Source organism: Sinocyclocheilus rhinocerous, unplaced genomic scaffold, assembly GCF_001515625.1.
Source record: "Sinocyclocheilus rhinocerous isolate Xijiao unplaced genomic scaffold, SAMN03320098_v1.1 scaffold86, whole genome shotgun sequence".
Classification (NCBI taxonomy): Eukaryota; Metazoa; Chordata; class Actinopteri; order Cypriniformes; family Cyprinidae; genus Sinocyclocheilus; species Sinocyclocheilus rhinocerous.
Window position 1 is genome coordinate 458,788 of NW_015650012.1, and position 20,199 is coordinate 478,986.

At 37.8% G+C, this 20,199-nt stretch overlaps 1 protein-coding gene and 1 pseudogene across 1 annotated transcript in view; both read right to left on the reverse strand.

Moving 5' to 3' along the window:
• Nucleotides 1-2,166: 2,166 nt before the first annotated feature.
• LOC107711296 (serine/threonine-protein kinase pim-3-like) lies at nucleotides 2,167-4,270 on the reverse strand (annotated as a pseudogene).
• Nucleotides 4,271-6,953: 2,683 nt separating this feature from the next.
• LOC107711297 (adenylate cyclase type 2-like) overlaps nucleotides 6,954-20,199 on the reverse strand; it is a 54,573-nt gene continuing 41,327 nt past the window's right edge. The window contains exons 16-26 of the mRNA XM_016516267.1: nucleotides 19,738-19,822; nucleotides 16,531-16,668; nucleotides 15,045-15,161; nucleotides 14,221-14,405; nucleotides 13,541-13,625; nucleotides 11,285-11,443; nucleotides 11,043-11,189; nucleotides 8,787-8,894; nucleotides 7,748-7,862; nucleotides 7,487-7,611; nucleotides 6,954-7,398 (exon numbers count right to left, since the gene is read on the reverse strand). Of these exons, the coding sequence (XP_016371753.1) occupies nucleotides 7,246-7,398; nucleotides 7,487-7,611; nucleotides 7,748-7,862; nucleotides 8,787-8,894; nucleotides 11,043-11,189; nucleotides 11,285-11,443; nucleotides 13,541-13,625; nucleotides 14,221-14,405; nucleotides 15,045-15,161; nucleotides 16,531-16,668; nucleotides 19,738-19,822 (1,417 nt within the window). The 3' untranslated portion in view covers nucleotides 6,954-7,245. The remainder of the gene's footprint in view (nucleotides 7,399-7,486; nucleotides 7,612-7,747; nucleotides 7,863-8,786; nucleotides 8,895-11,042; nucleotides 11,190-11,284; nucleotides 11,444-13,540; nucleotides 13,626-14,220; nucleotides 14,406-15,044; nucleotides 15,162-16,530; nucleotides 16,669-19,737; nucleotides 19,823-20,199) is intronic.

Consider the following 20,199-nt stretch of genomic DNA (forward strand, 5'->3'; position numbering starts at 1 on the left):
ATAAGTCAGAAAACACAATGACAAATTCGAAAACAAAATAACAAGTCAGAAAACACAACGACAAATCCGAAAACAGATTAACAAGTCAGAAAACACAACGACAAATCCGAAAACAAATTTACAAGTCAGAAAACACAATGACAAATCAGACAAACCGGAAGAGGTAGGTATAGTTTGAGACAGCGCCATTGGTTTGGGATTACTCACCGCTGACTGGACGAGACATCTGTCAATCAACGTATACAGGGAAGAACCAGCCGAAGAACAGCAGAGTCGTGGTAGAAAGTTCGGAGATGGTATTAAAGTAGCTCCGTTTAAATGTATTGTATGAATTGCCTTTACTCTGGAATAAAAAATACATTTAGTTAAAAGTGACTAAAACATCAACTCCAGTGGTGCAGATGGATAAGCGCGTGACTTTGGAATTTTGACGCGATCGACCCGGGTTCGATCCCGCCTTTTGCCGAACTTTTTTCCCCTCCCTTTTCAAATCTCGTATTAGCAATGGATTCTATTTACACTAAGTGAAAATAGCAGTATTTTTAGCAATATGCTATTTACACTAAGTGCAAATACCTATTTACACTATGTTAAAATAGCAGGATTTCTACTATCAAGTATACTACTTGTTGCAAATAGTGGCAATCTATATGAGAACTTGCACTAGATGGACGTCTTTGACCATTGCATTGTGTTTTTGTGGTTTAAAACATTTTAAACCTTAACCTTAAAACCTTAAAACATTGATCATTTGGTCTGAGGGCTGTCTCAGGTCATATTGAAGTGTGTAATAATGTAATAGTTAAAAAAGTAATTTTTAGCTTTACCTGAATTCATCTTATATTTTTGATGTAAATGGCATTCCAACATAGCATTTATTATTGGCTGTGGCTCACATTCTGAGTGCAAAGATAATATTTTATCTTTTGTAAGCCACAACATTAAAACCACCTATCTAATATCATGTAGGTCCCTCTCCTGCTGCCAAAACAGCTCTCTATGTGTCAAGGCATGGACTCCATAAGACCTCTGAACATGTCCTGTGCTCTCTGGCACCAAGACACTGGCAGCAGATCCTTTAAGTCATGCAAGATACTGTATGAAGTGGGGCCTCCATTGATTGGATTTGTTGGTCCAGCACATCCTATAGATGCTCAATCAGATCTGTGGAATTTGAAGGCCAAAGAAACACCTTGAACTCTTTGTCATGTTCTTCAAACCATTCCTAAAATTTTTTTTTTGCAGTGTGACAGGTGCATTATCCTGCTGTAAGAGGCCACTGCCATCAGGGAACACCACTGCCATGAAGGGCTCTACAACAATCTTTAAGTAGGTGGTACATATCAAAGTAACATCCACATGAATGCCAGGACCCAAGGTTTCCCAGCAGAACATTGGCCAGAGCACAACACTGCCTCCACTGGTCTGCCTTCTTCCCATAGTGCATCCTGCTGCAATCACTTTCCCATGTAAACAACACACACACCCGGCCATCCACCTGATCTAAAAGAAAACATGATTTATCAGACTAGACAACCCCCATCTAGTGCTCTGTGGTCCAGTTCTGACACTCACATATCGACTGTTGTGGCACATGCTCACATGCAACTAGTCTATACAGCTCCAAATAGCAGCTGTCATAGTGGTTGTCCACTATAGAGGGCACTCCATCCCAGACTTCTGCCACTCTATCAAGGACTTCATGCCCCATAATCCTCTGCCAGGTCTCATCAGCACTCATTGCTTGCACCTGTCTCATTAGCATGGTTATCTCACCCTGTTTAAGCACGGTTCTCACTGTCATTCTTGGCTAAGTCTTGAATGTGGCATTACTGCAATTCTAAGCCTTGTATCCTGGTTCTCCCGTATCTTGGTTCCTGGTCTTGTCGTTCTGCCAGTTTTCTGGATTATTCTGTTTGCCTCAGCCCCTTACTTTGTCGTTGTTTTGGACTGATTGCCAGTGTTATGACCTGTTCCTGTTTTGGACTTTGATTGTGGATGACCCTTTTAATAAATACTGCATCTGGACCCTCAAACTTCATGTACCTGTGCAGTTTCATAACAGCAGCAAACTGCCATGCATTGTGTGTTCTGACACCAGAAGCAATTTGAGCTACAGTAGCTCTTCTCGGTGATCCGATCAGACCTTTGGTCACCAGGCTGAAATCAGGCTGCAATGCATCTGTTTGCCATAACAGCCAAACGGGACTGTGCCATTGAGTGACACTGTGCCTCATCACTGTACTCGGGAGGGAAGTACTCTCGTGTGCCTGAGGAAAAAAGATTTTGTCTGATAGGTAAGCTTGAAATACTACAGCATGTTTTCTGTGTAAAAAATATCTGGTGTTATTAAATAAAAAATAATGCTCCCAAAGTACAGGTTTGATGCATGATACATACCATAGAAACGTTTATAGCCAGAGTCATTCAGGAGATCCCCGCACCCAAAGTCGATCAGTTTGACCTCGAGAGTTTCGGGGTTCATCAGCAGGTTCTCCAGCTTAATGTCACGGTGAAACACTCCTCGTTGACAGCAGATGTGAGCGGCCATTGTTGCTGTGCTATGATGAACCGTGCTGCTTCCTCCTTGAGGATGGCACCGTGGCGCCTCAAATGGTTCCACAGATCTTCGCAGGGTGAGGGACGCTCCATGACCATGATGTAATATTCAGGCTGGTCCTGCCAGTCCAGCAGCTCAATGATCTCTGGAGCTTTAGGCTCCCTTAACAGGCCGACCTCTAATGGAAGGGGTGTGGGATGACCAGACTTGAAGAAAGATCATTGTTAGATGGAGGTACTTCCCAAATAAAGACTTTTGTCGAATCTTGGACACATTAACGTCAGTATGTTTGCAGGGGGAAAAACAGTGAGCATTGCCTACTTACGGTGCTGATGTATTTCATGTTCTTTGGCTTTCTGGCAATTTTCACTGCCACCTGTACAACAAAACATAACATTGATTACAATCACATTTACAACATGACAAGTGCAATAAATGCACTAATTAAGACAAAACAATGCAGTTAAATATTGTGAGAAAATGACAATACCTCAAGGCCATCCTCCAAGCGTTTCCCTTCGTAGACGGAGCCGAATCCTCCCTCACCAAGCTTTCTGCCAATTTCATACCGGCTCATAATGTAGTCTGTTAAATGATTAATAATTGTAGTTGACATGAATTGTCAGGCATTGACAGCAGTGTGTGTAATGTTTGGGGTTATGGCAGTAAACTCACCCTCAGTCGTCAAGTCCACTATGCTGCTGTGAGCTGATGCTGGACTGACTGGACTGTGGTGGACTGGAGCTGGAGGGCTTTGAACCTGCTGATCTGCTGGGGGAAGGACTTTAAGACCACTGGAAAGAGGTTCCTGAAGACCATGATCCCCTAAAGACCAGGCGATTGACTGTAGAGAAATTAGATCTAAAGAGGGGAATATATAAAAAAACATGTTTAAACAAATAGTAATTAAATATTGCATACTCAACATGATGATTCTTCAGTTGCTACATGCTATCTCAAATTAGAACTTCTTCAAACCATGTTTCATCTGTTTAAGTATTTATGTCCTGCAATAAAAATCTTATCATACAAACTTATCAAATTTTTGGATTTTGATGTAATGTGTGATGGTGTAGATTTGTTGCATATGGTAATTAATGACACTTCATCCTACAGAACAGAACAATTCCTCTAATCAGTTTATTCCATTAATGCATACTAATAGAAATGAATGAAAATTATGCAGACTTTATGAAGCACATTCTCAAATGGTAATTTTTTTTACCCTCAGCGTGTCTCTCATAAATGTATGCCTGGTCTGAGCTGCTGCTCCACTTAATGGATTTAAGAGAGAGCAGCTTCTCAAAACTCTCCGTCCTCCTCCTCTTTCTCGCTGGCATCTCATTTTCCTCAGCAGCAGCACTAGCGGGCAGATGTTGCTCAGCCGCATTGCTGCTGGATGTTGGGGTGGAAATCGTACACCTGAGCGCTAGTACACCTGAGCTAACTGTGTTTTCTCTTCAGTGCCATTATAACAGTTTTTCAATTGGACAAGTAACTGTATCAGGAACTACGAATGACAAAACTGCGAAGTGTGTCCAAAAAAAAGTGTGTCCCATTGGATAATCAAAAGATAATCAAAGACAAGTCAAGTGCAAAGACCGCAAGTGGGGGTATTGGGACCATATTTGATTGTCTATGATTGGGACAGTACCTCTATCATTGCTCACATCTGAGGAAAGGCTTGTTCTCAGTCCCGCAGATTCCCATTTGGGAGCTTGTTCTATATTATTTGTTTCACTGAGAAAACAAAACAAAAAATTAAATGACTGCATCTTTCAAATTAGCCTACATGAATCCAACAGGCAATCTGCATGTTTACATACTATTTTCAAAACTGTTAAGGTTAAGTTTAAAACCTAACATTATACAAACCTGAATAAGACAGCAGTTTGTTATAAATGTCTACAGTGATACTATATTCTAAAATCTAAAAAAAAAAAAAAAATGCTATCAAACCAATTAGATGTAGGTGTTAGTCTTTTAATTTCATTACCAAAAAGGGACTACTCAGGAATAATTTTGTAATGTAAACATAAACCATGCAACATACATACCCTGCAGTGAATTCAAACAGTAGAGAGTTATTTGTGTTTTATAAAGAAATTTAAATTAAGAAAGCATTGGATAATGCCACCTATTATAGTGTTTTTAGGTCATTATTTCTTAAGTGACAAAGAGTGCTTGCGGGGTCACAAACTTTGCTAGTGTCATGGAAGAATTAAGTGTTTTGTTAGTTTTAGCAAAGTCCCTTTAAGGGTATTCTATAGTTTTTGGTTTTAGTAGCCTACATTTTTAGTTTTAGTAGCCTGCATTTTGTAGCCTACATTTTTTAAATGTAGTCAAATAAAACAATGAAACAGTAATAAATAATGTAGCAAATTTAGATGTAAAATTTAGCTTTTAAATAATGCCAGTTCAGTTTTTTTTTTCTTACATTTTTCAATTTTATTTTATTTTATTTTTTATCTATAAGTAACACTACGGTGGCCGAGAAGTGCAAAACAAATCACAATTCTGAAAACAAAATAACAAATTACAAACGCAAATGCAAGTCTAAAAAACAAAATAACAATTCAGAAAGCACAACAACAATTCAGAAAACATTATAACAAGTCAGAAAACACAATGACAAATCTCCACCTTCACTCGATTAATAGCTTCACAAGGACAAGTGGCAATTTAAGATTAATACAGCCACATATGTTTGAAGCAGAAACTAATTTCTATGAAGTAGAGAAAGAGCGAATTCATACATGGTTGTCACATTACAAGAATGGTAATGTATTTTATGTATTGCTCCATACATAACATAACATCTACATAATCAGACATGCAGCGGTAATTGATATGGTTAGCCTTTGACTTTAATACGTTATTAAACAGCTAATAATGTATTGAATATATTACACAAACCATGTTCCAAAAATATGCTAATGATATGAAAAGCCCCGCCCCGCAACTTGACAGGATTGGTCACAGGTCTGTAATAGTAAAATAATGTAAACAAGACATGTAAACAATGTTAAAAACGTGATTTTCACCACAGGGGGTCTTTAAAAAAAGCAACAACATCAAATGGATTTTGCATTAGATATAAAATATCAATACTAGTGGCATTTGCAAACAAATGTACATTTGGCATTCATATATTTTTTACGTCTAAATATCCTTTGGATACGCTGTAGATCAAAATACCTCCTGATATCATTGGACGGAGTACATATTTTCAAAATAACATTTTCTAAAACCAAATTTGTCCATTTTTCTCGTATAGGCCCCAGAGAGGTCTCTGTATGACTGTTTACATCAGAGCACTGAGGGCTATGATAACAAACTCCACCGTGATGACAGAAAACATGCCAAATCCCGGGGCCTGGACATCTTCAGTGAGGTGCGCTTTTTCCCAAAACTCCACAGCCATCCATCCATGTCAGCTCGGCAGTCCATGCATTCTGTGTTGTTCTTTTTTTAACAATGCTCTCTAGAGGAACTAGATCCCAATACATCTCAACCTCCCATCTTAGGAATCATCTAGACCAGCACCTGTTCTGTCCTCTTCTGTGTATGGCTGATTTTCACCGCTGCAGTATGACTCAGAGAGGAGCTTTGCTCGTGTTGCTCACATTCGTTCTGATTTCTACAGTAAGAATGGGATCACCTGGACCGTGGAGGAAAGCTATGGATCTGTGACACCCGTCTAAATGCGTCTCTTACATATGGTTACATATGTCACTGCACATTACAGACAATGTCAAAACATATGTGTAATGCTACAAGCAGAGCAGATCGTTACTTAGCCTACATCCATACAGTATAATATGTATTTGATGTTACACGGTGAATTAAAAAACAATCTGTCAACATGCTCATGTCATAATTCATGCCTAAACAAAAGAATCAAAAATCAGAAATTCTATGCTGCAGTATTAATTAATATGATAAAATAATGAATATTAATGAATATTAATTAATACATGAAGCCTATTTTTAACCCAAAACATCCCAAATTCTCTTTACTATAAAAGCCTATTACTAATACTATAAGAAAGCATATATAAAGCATTTACAAGTAAGAAAGTGTATATATATATATATATATATGTGTGTGTGTGTCATGAAAAATGCTAAATATTGCAAAATATAGCCTTTTTTGCATTCCGACATTATGTGAAAAACTATATTATGTTACTAAAATTATATGATTAATAATAGTGTATATATATATTTTATTATTTATAATTATATATTACTTGATTATATATAATTATAGTATTATCAATAAAAAAAAAATTCCTATGACTTGTTTATATTAATTGTTTTTTTATGTGCTTTTAACACTTTTCATATGAAGCCTATTTAAAATTCACATAGACAGAGACTTTGACATTTATATATAAATTTTAATGGATAACAAAATGATAGCATCAAAACATGGCCACCTTTGTTAACGGTCTTTAATTTTACAAAATTCCGCTGCTTTAAATTATGGATTGAGCAACACACAATTACAAGTCTGAGTTACACAGAGCCTCTGAGCCATCCATTACTTATAAAGCAATGCAAATAATCTAGTGTATGTGGTGCAAACAGAATGCTGCAGAGCTCCACTACAATAGGCCAATGCTATATTGAACTGTACACGTTTTAATCAGGTCAATGACTGACTAGTGTGTGACTGAGGTTCAAGGCATTACATTCCCTTGTGATAAGGATCGTGTCATCTCAGTGTGAACGAAGAAGGTTTTGAGATCCCCTTTGCCCTTCACATTGATAATCCCTCGACAGGAACACATGTAGCCCAACGTCTGCAAGATCCGACTCGTCTCCTCTGTGACCTGTGGAAGGAAGCACACTAGATGTGATCCACTGAAAAACCCTTTAACAATTCACCAGGCTTGCAAGTAGGTCAGAACAAGGATCGACCTGGATTTTCCCAAGCACCCCTGTGCTTTCCATCCTACTGGCTACATTCACAGTGTTCCCCCAGATATCGTACTGCGGTTTCTGTGCTCCGATTACTCCTGCAATTACTGGGCCATGGTTTATTCCTGGTGAGAGAAAAGCCGGAAACATTTGAAACATCCCGAATGTGTGCTAAATCTCTACCACAGGCTATTATGAGACTTATTAGGAAAGGCAAACAAAATGTTACCGGGTGTAAAAGTGCTGACGGGCCCTGCTTACCCACTCGCAGCTTGAAGTCATTAAAGGAATGTTTGTTGATGACGTCAAGCTTCCCCACCAAAGCAAACGCAAACTCCACCATTGTTCCAATATGCATGTACTGCCGGTCGTGGTCCTTCAGAATAAGAACAAGGAACTATGAGACTCTCAAGTGAGACGTTTCAAGCACAAATCAAGCTTTTAGCATCACAGGCAGGTCCTACAATAGGTTTTATGAGACTCTGCAATCGATTCAGTGTAATCTTTACAAGAATTATGATTTTGGAACAAACACAAGAGCTCCAATTTGTACCTGCGCATACTCTGGTCCAGGGGTCACATTCAGCCCCGTAGCAGCCATGTATGTGCTGCCAATAGTTTTGATCTTCTCCACGCCACTGAATTTGGGTTTTGACAGCAACTGCAAAACCCAAAAAAACTAAAGCATTAAGAAGAGAAGATATGTTAATGTATTTGATCTTGGCAGACTAGATCTGATGTTGCTTCTGCTGCTGCATAGCAAGTATAGACTTCATACAGCCAATACACTCTTTACTGGCATCTATGATTCTATAAAGAACCTTTAACATCCATGGAACCTGCACAGAAAGTTCCTTATAGTGGAAAAAGTTTCTTCAGATCATTAAAATGTTAAGACTAAAGGTCCTTGCACACTGAGTCTGAAACTTTCGTATGCGTTTTTCCGTTTTTTTTTTTCGTATTCGTCATCCTTTCCTATCAAAATGCTTGCTACGGATGCAAAAACGCAGAAAATCGAACCTGGTCCGAATTTTTTTATGACGGACGAAAGTTTCGGAGGTAGTGTGTAAACGTGATTGACAACGTGAGGTCGTATTTATTTTTCAACGTGCGAACATTTCGGACGAAAAATTCTGACTCAGTGTGCAGAGACCTTAAAGTGAGACGTTTCAAGCACAAATCAAGCTTTTAGCATCACAGGCAGGTCCTACAATAGGTTTTATGAGACTCTGCAATCGATTCAGTGTAATCTTTACAAGAATTATGATTTTGGAACAAACACAAGAGCTCCAATTTGTACCTGCGCATACTCTGGTCCAGGGGTCACATTCAGCCCCGTAGCAGCCATGTATGTGCTGCCAATAGTTTTGATCTTCTCCACGCCACTGAATTTGGGTTTTGACAGCAACTGCAAAACCCAAAAAAACTAAAGCATTAAGAAGAGAAGATATGTTAATGTATTTGATCTTGGCAGACTAGATCTGATGTTGCTTCTGCTGCTGCATAGCAAGTATAGACTTCATACAGCCAATACACTCTTTACTGGCATCTATGATTCTATAAAGAACCTTTAACATCCATGGAACCTGCACAGAAAGTTCCTTATAGTGGAAAAAGTTTATTCAGATCATTAAAATGTTAAGACTAAAGGTCCTTGCACACTGAGTCTGAAACTTTCGTATGCGTTTTTCCGTTTTTTTTTTTTCGTATTCGTCATCCTTTGCTATCAAAATGCTTGCTACGGATGCGAAAACGCAGAAAATCGAACCTGGTCCGAATTTTTTTATGACGGACGAAAGTTTCGGAGGTAGTGTGTAAACGTGATTGACAACGTGAGGTCGTATTTATTTTTCAACGTGCGAACATTTCGGACGAAAAATTCTGACTCAGTGTGCAGAGACCTTAAGAAAAAAATGGCTTTTTTAAAAGAATGGTTCACTGTGAAACGTTCTTTGGGGAACCCAAAATGGCTCTTCTATGACAGTGCTGTGAAAGTGTGTAGATACACAGACTCACTTCAGTAAGCATGTAATATATGCTGCTGCATGAATCGGCATACATAAATCCCACAGCAGATCTAGACAGGTGGTGCTGGGGGAGGTGGAGGGTTTCAGAGGAACTCTGATAGCGCTGCAGGATCAGCTTACAGCAAACACTGAACCAGACATTTAGAATGTTGAGCAAGCAATCTTATTGGCTGCAGAATCAGCAGAGGCTTGTGCCTTGTAGCAAATGATGTGATTGCTAGCAGACTGCATGTATTTTCAGCCTTTAAAAAGAATCAAAAAGAACATGAAAACTAGTATGATTTCATTTATATGAGAAACTCAGTGGACGTTATTTGATCCTTTGTTAGGACTTGCCCCCATTTTTACTGTTACTATGACAAGCTTTCAAACTAGAACTTGGTTCTGCTATTAAAGTAAGTATTACATAAATGCTCTTATCTCAAAAGCCAGACATTTGACTAGTCTGATCCACTTTTCTGCTTATTCCAGCCAAGAACCGCCCACCTAAACTGGAAGAGACCGTATAATCGTCATGTAAAGCACCCAGAGTTCATTTTATTTTTATGTGCCATTTATGGGTTGATTTATCTGAAACTGCTGATACCACAAAGACTTCATCAAAGGCAGAATTTTTCTCTATGCATCAACCATTCCAACTTTGAATGTTTTAACACTGTAATGTGCTATTTTTAGTTAATTTCTGAAATATTCAGTTTGAAACCATCCAGGACCTAAATAGGCGTACATTACATAAGATCAATTGTTTGTCTGGCAGTATGTCAGTATCATTTTTAAAGCAAGGCTTAAGGAAGGATCAGTTATCGCAGATGGCGTATATATCTTCACAAGTACTTTAGTGTAGCTTTCCACAGCATCTGAAATCAAAATAGGGTTGTGTCCATGGCCGTAGCCAGCTATGAGGTCACTGAGGTCCGGACCTCAAAAATAACATTTGTTCTCTGAATGACTAATTTTACTGTTTAAAACTCATCATATGAGTGTCTGCATGTATAATTAAGTTTAGACAGTTTGCAAGAATGTTTAGCGTCCGTAGTATGAAAATGATCGCTGCGAGACGCTGGCGGAGCGAACGAGGCTTGAGAGTGAGGGCACGGGCGCAGCCTCCAATGAGTTGCCAGATCCAGCTATTATAAGCATCTTTGGACTTGTCTTTTCTACTTAATTTCTCCAAACGCAGTCCTGGAGGGCCGGTGTCCTGCAGAGTTTAAACACACCTGACCAGGCTATTCAGTGTCTTACTAGGCACACTAGAAACTTCCAGGCAGGTGTGTTGAGAGCTAAACTCTGCAGGACCGAGTTTGGACACCCCTGGTTTATAAAGTAAGAAGTTGCAGTTTAGTATAATTTAACAATGTTCCTCCCTCCAAAACAGAGAAAACATCTTTCACAAACATCTACATGTCTGTCTCTTTTAAAGTGTTAGTGTATATAATGTAGGGGTTATAATAGCACAATCCTTAACCCCACCCCAGACCTCACTAATTTTCAAACCCTGGTTATGGCCATGGTTGTGTCTGTGAGTTTACCTCATCAAAATCTGCTATAATCTCATTAAGGAGCCTGAGACACTCCAATCCCTCCTTATTAACATCCGATTCTGTGTAAAATTCCTTGAAGTCTGGGATGGAGGCGAACATCACACATACCAGATCATACGACTGATGGTAGAGATCCTGTCAAAAATACAGCATACAAAAATATATCTGGTGATAAAGACACAATAGATGCACTTTTCACTGGTGTTTTTGGACATCTGGACGCCATTCACCTCATTCTTCCAGTTCCTCCCCAGGAAATGTTCTGCCACATGGGCAGGCAGTACGTTTTCCAAAAGCACCCGGTTTAGGTTCTCCATGGTCTCAATCTCCTCACACTCCCTCTTAAACTTGTTCCTCCACAGGAAGTCTAACCTACAGTAATATTCATTCTGTTACAAGAGGACACAGAGGTAAAGAGATGGTACACATCTGATCACCATAATGTGGCTTTCAAGATGACAAAGAAAGCAGAATCAAATGCACACAAGGACAGTTCATTATTTTTATGGATTTTTCTTGCATGAAGGGCTGCTATCATGAAAAATTGCTTCAATTTTCTCCGAGTTGTAGCTTTTGTGTTCCAGCAGACATTCATCATGAAAAAGATTTCTTGAATCAGTGGAAATGGCACCTTGAAAGGCATCAAGTATGCACTGATAGTCTTTCTCACTCAGTCTATATTTGCTTTTGCTTATTTTTGTGTGGTTCATTGCTTTGGAGAAAAATCAGACCCTGGCTTACCTATCACCTGATCAACCCGAACACCGCATTACTTATAAATTAATTCACCTAACTGCACATTTCAAATACAGAGTTCATCAGACAGGCCTATTATCTAGGGACAAATAGCCTCTCATAACAGAATTAAAAGCAAACACTGAAAAAAATCGGATCCACGGCCGACCTGTAGAGATAAGGTTTCAATCCAGACTGAAATACATACAATTCTCTCTATATTGTACTGTGAAAAAAATCATTTCTTAAAGTGGTATTTATTAAATGCTTTTTTGCATGAAAGCTTTATGTTATTCTGCAGCCAGAGGCTGATGAGTGCTGATAATAACTGAAGCCATAGAAATTGGGAACACATTTGTGCTGCCACAAAACTCTGAGCTTAATCGTAAAATGACTTCTGAAAAATTCACATTTCAAGGTAAGAAGTGACTGTTTCTAGATTAGGCTAACATCTATTATTAAATTGTCATAGAATTAACATTCAGCCATCTTTTACAGTTGAATCAATTGAATAACTGATTAATTAAAGGAAAGTACTGTATAAGTTAAGCTCATTCTGCCAATTACCACACAATTATGATGCACTTACAATGGTAGTACATTCTGGAGGCTTAAAAAGCAAAAATGTGATGTTTTTATTTTTGTTCAAAGGCTTATATTAACTCTTCTGTAAAAAAAAAAAAAAAAGTTATGTAAGCCGAGTAAATTTGTTTAAAATGTAATTTCAGAGGTGAAACTAAAACATGCATTACTGCTGTAATTCTTGTTGGTGGATTTTTCACGCCAAGTACCTCCAAGATCAAAGTAAAGGGAGTCTTAAAGGAATAGTTCATCCAAAAATTAACTGACTCACCCTCAGGTCATCCGAGATGTAGAGGAGTCTGTTTCTTCATCACAACAGATTTAGAGAAATTTAGCATTACATCACTTGCTCACCAATGGATCCTCTGCAGTGAATGGGTGCCGTCAGAATGAGAGTCCAAACAGCTGATAAAAACATCACAATAATTCACACCACTCCAGTCCATCAGTTACTGTCTTGTGAAGCGAAAAGCTTCATGTTTATAATAAACAAATCCATCATTAAGGCATTTAAGCCATCACTTCTGGCCAAAATACCAGTCCATAATAATGTTTCCTCCAGTGAAAAGTCCATCTCTTGTTGTCCTCTCACATCAAAATCCACCAACATATTTGTTTAGAATGTGTTTGGACTGTCTTTGCTTGTAAACGGTGCTTGATCTGTGCATATTTCTCTCCTAATTCAGACAAGATGACTTTTCCACTGGAGAAAGCAACATTAAGGATAGAGGACTATTTGAAGTTAAAAACGCCTCGATGGATTTGTTTCTTACAAACACACAGCTTTTCACTTCACAAGATGTTAATTGATAGACTGGAGTGGTGTGGATTACTTGTGGATTATTGTGATGTTTTTATCAGCTGTTTGGACTCTCATTCTGACGGCACCCATTCACTGCAGAGGATCTAATAGTGAGCAAGTGATGTAATGCTACTTTTCTACAAATCTATTCTGATGAAGAAACAAACTCATCTACATCTTGGATGGCCTGAGAATGAATACATTTTCAGCAAATTTTCCTTTTGGAGTGAACTATTCCTGGATCAGTGGATCTCATTCCAAATAATTCAGCACAACTCTTTAGATTAACTTCTCAAAAACAAACAGCAAGTATAATAGCAGTGTTAAAGCACATCTTTACAAAGATTTCCGATTGAGAGAGACTCACCTGTCTCGCCAGCACAAGCAAAGTGACAAAGAAAATGAACAATGACACAGAGCCCATGGTCTTCAAATCTTTAAGAACACCTGGCCTGAGGGGGAACGGACAGAAATATAAACTTTAGAAGTCAAGAGGACACAAAAGTATTTTGTGTGTAGAGTAGGATATGGACAGGATACAGACTTTTCAGCCCACGAGATCCACTTTCCTGCAGAGTTTAGCTCTAACCCTAATCAAACACACCTGAGCATGCTAATCAGTGTCTTCAGGATCATTAGAAAATCACAAGTATGTGAGTTTGATCAGGGTTGGAGCTAAACTCTGCAGCGCATTGGCCCTCCAGGGCAAGATTTGAGGAACCCTGCAATAGGCTTATTTTTAAAAATGTTTCTTGTCCAGCACTGTCAAATCCTTTGAAAATACTAATCCACACATAGCCTGCCATCTCAACAGCAGCACCTGTCACTCATTATCCCTGGAGATATTGAGAGACCTTCTGGAAAAAATTGTCTCCACAGTTACCAAATGTATCTATGTGCCACAATTCTTCATTCTTTCGCTCACTGTGTGTGTGCAATGGAAGAAGTGGCAAGAAGTGGCATCTACAAATAAAAAACCCCCCTGCAGATTATTTGTGACAATTTTTTTAGCGTCACTGTATGTGGGAGCTTATGGGAATCCAGTACCGGTCCGTTTGCTGGGTCTTGTAGAGAGCCATGCTGTAATCATCCAGTACAGAGGCATGGGTCTGAAGAATGATGATATTATAACCCACTACAGCAGCAAGCATAATTATCATCTTCAGCTCATAGTTTATCCTCAGGAACACGGAGCATGAGATCAATCCCAGAATGCAGCTGTAGATGAAATACTGCCAGGGAAGAGAAAGCCAGTCAGATTCACATCTGTACATTCATTAGGGCCAATCAGTATCAATGAAAAGAGAACTATGAAGTTTTGATTTAAGTGCTAAGAATTTAATAACAGAACACACTTATCATATGATGACCCTGAAATATTACAAAATGGATGTTACTAAGAAATTTAAAAAAAAGTCATATACACCAAGAGTCTTATTTCCTAACCAATGTACTGTATCATTCTAGGAAAATGCTTGAGGATGCTTTTGTCCACCATCTTAATATCTGTAGAGATCTAATTTCATGTATGCACTACAGAGCTCTCAGTGCATAACTATATTTTCCAGTATATTTTTCAGCTGTTAAATATCACTACAGCGTCGCCATACATAATCACGCACACAGTATAAAGTGACTTATTATATACTGATGCAAGCGTAGACAAATTGGTTTATCTCAGGACACTCACAATTCATCACAAGTCTGTTCCATCAAGGATACAGAGAACTTTTTTTTTAAACCCAGATCTCAACAGAGGATTTACAACATGTTTTCATGTGGGTCTGTAAATAAAAGGTTATTCAGTTCACATTTTTTTATGAGAAGAGATTTGTGGGCAAAGACATGAGATAAGATTTATTATAACTTACTGGCAAGTAGAACTTGTTGTTTGAGGAGTCTGTGGTTTGACCATCTGGACCATCCATACTGTTGTTGGAAATGTTGAGTGGAGGTGATGCTACCATCCTATCTTCGCCTAAGAAGAACTTAAAACCCAACAGATGGAGAAAAACAAAATTTAGAGAATTATAAAGAAAGACATCATCATTCTTAACTAAACACATCTGTTGCAGTTTGTAACAAATATGTTTCTTAGAAGTTCACAACATTTTTTTTTACACAAGTGCAAAATTCAACAAAAATAAATGAGCTGCAAGCAGATGGGAAAAGCAGAGAAGATGAATAATTGCCAACTTTGGCAGAATAGAAGCTTCTGTGGATACAGTTTTTGTCCACTTGGTGCAGGATTTAATTGAAAGGTTGCTGAAATATTTGACACATGTTGATCTGTGGTGTTATGTGACTACTTAAATTTGTTTATTATAGAAATACAGTGGTGCAAAAATGTTTTGACATTTAAGCCACAATTAAAAATGCATGACTGTCACCGCAAGAGAACAAAATATCAAAGTTTTAACAAGCCCAGCTGAACAGTGTAACATTTCATCGTAGATGTGTGAAACCGAAAACCCAAGTATTCAGTCACATTTCTCTTGTGTTTCTCTCCCACAGGGACAACAAATCACTTGAGCTCAGGGATAATATCATTAGATCCAAACTGGACCAGAGCCCTAGTACAGCGATGCTACAATGATGAATCCAACCAGACAGCTGACACTAATTCTACTCTGCCCTTTACTGTGAACCACCACAGATTCCATAGCTAAAGCCCTCCAACTGGGCCAAAAACTGGTGATTGATTTATCAGCCAACTGTCTAAATGAATGTGTCATGTAATATATTGTGTAAATACTGATAGGTTTATGTATCCTAGGAATGAAAATCATGAACCATTTAACAAAAAAGGTAACTGGCCTTTATATCGCCTGTCTTATGTTGCAGTCTTCGGCAAAAGTAAATCACTTGATTAGAGCTAAAGTGTACCACCACACATGTATTTTCTTTCAATTATTTTGAAGGTAAATGGTGCCTATGTCACGTCAATTACCTGTGAGGTTCCTCAGGGTTCGGTACTTGGTCCAGTCCTATTTTCTATATATGCAAAACTGGGACTTATAGCAGAGTTTCAATAGTGTAGTGATATTTTGTAATATTATTTGGGGAAAGTATCCTCTTATAGGTCACAGGAGGTATGAAAAACTAGGCAAGAGCAAAATTTTTAACAGAACCCTTATTTCTAAAGAGTTACTTTAGAAATAACCATAAACCATTACCATTACTGAACCATAAAGCCAGCAATCAGTTCATGATATTGACATAACCATAGCAAGCAGGGAATATTTCTCTTATGAACATGCTCATAATGAATTATATGTGAACATAATAAATGTCAGTCATTTTAAAAGCAGTCCAATCTAGCTGACAGACCAGGTATTAAGTAGTAGTGATGCTCACCATATTGAATACAGCCATGACTAGGATAAGTGCAGTGGTTGCCATGGTGAGCGCAAGTCGTACCCAGGGCTTGTTGGTGATGACTTTAGAGGAGCCAGGGAGCCAGGGCATTGTGCAGGAGGCTGCTTTGCCCCATTGCTACGGCAACAAGAGAGAAAAAAACAAAAAAACAAAACAAGCTTTACCTCCCACCAACATCATTAGCATATTTGCTTCTATTCCAAATGCTCAAGGTTATGATTGTGCACCACAAGTCAGAGACACATTAATAAACATAACTTCACAATTAGTGAATATATAACAATAAAAAAGCCATCTATATCAACTTTGAGATTAAGGCAACATGAAACGGCATTCACAATCCATTTTACTTACATAATTTCCATAAAAATGCAATTGACGAAATTAAGGATTCCTTCCCTTCTGAAACATAGCTGGTATAGTTTTTCTCCCCCCACAGAGTTTGATCCTCCTTGGACCCCAAAAGCAATTTCATTGGCTGAAACAACTTTCCCATTGTTTGTGTTTTCAACTAGTATTTTCAATAAGATTACAGTTTAGCATAGTAGCTTAGCATACCACTATTTACCGGCACCCACTTTCGAGGCTTTTGAAAGAAAAGTGAAGGCTAAAAGGGACCAATGTGTTTTTTTAGAACACAGGATAGAGTTTTTGCAATGACATGACGATGAGTAAATAGTGACAGAATTTTCAGTTTTGAATAAATTATCCATTCAAGCAAAAAATTGAATCAAGAAAGATCAAGCCCCTGCCTCTGAATGTTTTTATCTGAAATAAGACTTCATGGCCTTGAAGAAACTGAGATCTGTTTGTAAAACTCATCCTGTACTGATTGCAGTGCTAATGTAAAACTCATCCTGTACTGATTGCAGTACTAATGTAATGTCTGTAGAGGCCATGTGACCTTTAGTGAGTTTATGCTACATTGTCAGGATGAGTATTAACGGAACTGCAGTGGAACAGCACTTTACAAAACACTTAACCTAGACCATGTGCAAGAATGCTTCAGGCTTAAATCAAAAAGAAGTAAAAGAGGTAGAGGAGGTAAAAAAACAAAAAACAAAACAATAAAACCCTCTCACCAGTCAATCACACGTTAGTTACATCACCTATACAAAAAATAGCTTTCAATGTTTAAACACAGCACTTCGACTGGATAGCCTTTACCCCTCTTTCATATTTGTGAATCTGTGGGCTGAATGTGAACTCTCACATCAGGAAACAAAACTGAGAGAGACTCTTAACTAAACTCCATAGAGCTCTAGGCACTCATGACTTTGACAGTTGTTTGTGAAACCAAAAGAGAGTCCTACCATAAAAGAAATTCAAAATATAAGTGCCAGAGCTTTATAAAAATGGCCCCTCATACCCGCAATCCCCAAAACCGTGGGGACTTGAGTTTGCTGCACAAAAATAGATGGCAAAAAACCCAGTAAAAAGTAACATCACTCGAGCTGCTTTTCTTTCGACACAAAAACAGAAAGAAAGAAAAAAGGTTTTTGGGATAATGCAAGGTTTCCATTAAGTGTGGCCTATTTTTTTTTATCATCGTGAATTCTGAATCTTCAACTGAAACAGCTTTGTTAATTAATGAACTGGGGACAAATCAAGTCGAGTTGGTGGGTGAATGGCATGCAAACCCTTCAAGTTCTCTGGAAGGTCGTACCTTCTAAAAATATAACTTTGATGCCTCAATACGCAGAAAAACAGGTTACACTGATAATAGTAGGAATTCCATAGAGTGTATGAGGTTCAATCTCACACATGTCAAGGTCACCCCCCCCCCCACCGAAAAATAAATTAAATTTTACATATAGAAATTGAAGTCTATTTTTAAAAATAACAATATTTGTAGTATTGTGACATTTTTGCATTACGAGCCCAAATTCTAATAAGCATTTTTTTCAGCAGTTTTCTCAAAGGTCATACTCATTAGATTCTAAGTACTGAAATACAGTACTATAATAACAGTTTTGTAATTTAAATTAAAAAAATTATTTCAATAAAAATTAACACAGTACAACAAATACTAACATGCAGGGCCGTTTCTAGCCAATTTGACGCCCTAGGCGAAATCCCTATTGCCCCCCCCTATGCCTAGAAACAGCCCTGCTAACATGATGTACACTACTGTCCAAAAGTTTGGAGTTGGTAAGATTTTTACATGTTTTTGAAAGAGGTCTCTTATGCTCTTATGCACTTATTTGATTAAAATTATGAAATAATATTACAATTTAAAATAACTGTTTTCTATTTGAATATATTTTAAAATATAATTTATCCCTGTGATGCAATGCTGAATTTTCAGCATCATTACTCCAGTCTTCAGTGTCACATGATCCTTCAGAAATCATTCTAATATGCTGATTTACTGCTCAATAAACATTTCTGATTATTATCAATGTTGAAAACCGTTCTGCTGCTTAATATTTGTGTGGAAACCATAATACATTTTTTTCAGGATTCTTTGATGAACAAAGTTTAAAAGTACAGCATTTTTTGAATAACGGAATAAAAGTATAACTATAAGTAGAAAAAAAAAAAAAATTATTTTTAAATGTAAATAATTTACAATTTAAATAATATTTGCTTGGTCATAAAAATAGGCTTAATTTTCATTAAGAAAACAACATTCCTTATTCATTTCTTTTGATTTTGGGGTGGAATATGACCAGAACATGTTCTTGACAGATTTCCAATTAGAGAATCTACAGGCCTTTGAATACTGAATAAGCCATTTCACTCTAAGCTTTCATAATATATTAAGAAAGAAAGAGCGGGAGAAAGAAAATAGAGAGACATACAGGTGACATTTACTTAAGCCATTTATGCTCCACAGGTCCAAAGTAGCTGGTAATTTGATTATAGACAACGCTCTCTAAGAGCTGAAAAAGAGTGTTGTTCCTCGGGTTAAAACAAGGAAATTTCAATCTTGTTTTGATATGGTGTTTTTTCCTCCCGGTATGGCATTTTCTCTAACAAGATGAGGGTCACAAATGTGCGGAAACCTCGACTTATTAAATGACATTTCAGTACAGTTATTTCCTTCATGGAAAATGGAAAAATATGTAACATGTCAACATCCGAATAAACTGAGTAAACAAGCCAGCCTGCCTCATTCACTGGCAATTCACTCTCAAAGAAAGCTACTTCATATTTACTTCTACAAGTGCGAGCACCACTTACCAGTATGTGACCAGCAAAACAAATGGCGAGGATCAAGGCGAGCAGCAGGAAAGCCATTCCGTATGAAACTCCAAGGACAGTAGTTCTGTGAGAGACAAAATCATCAGATACTCCAAAGCATATTTACTCATCATCCATGTATGCCTGCTTTAAATTTGTTTCTCACACGATCATCCAATCTTTATGCAATCTCTGACATGAAAAGAGCAGAAATAGATGTAATGCCATATATGGAGTTAATAACCAATGCCCAGCATGTTTGAATTTTGGTAGTTTTTTTATTTTTGGTAGTACCTGTCTGTGTAAACCTTAAAGGGGTCCTATTATGCTCTTTTACAAAGTCTTGATTTTGTTTTGGGGGTGTACTAGAACAGGCTCTCATACTAGGTTGTTCGGAAAACACATTATTTTTCAGATATTTTACATTATTACAACACCTCTCTCCCCAGTCTGGCATGAACG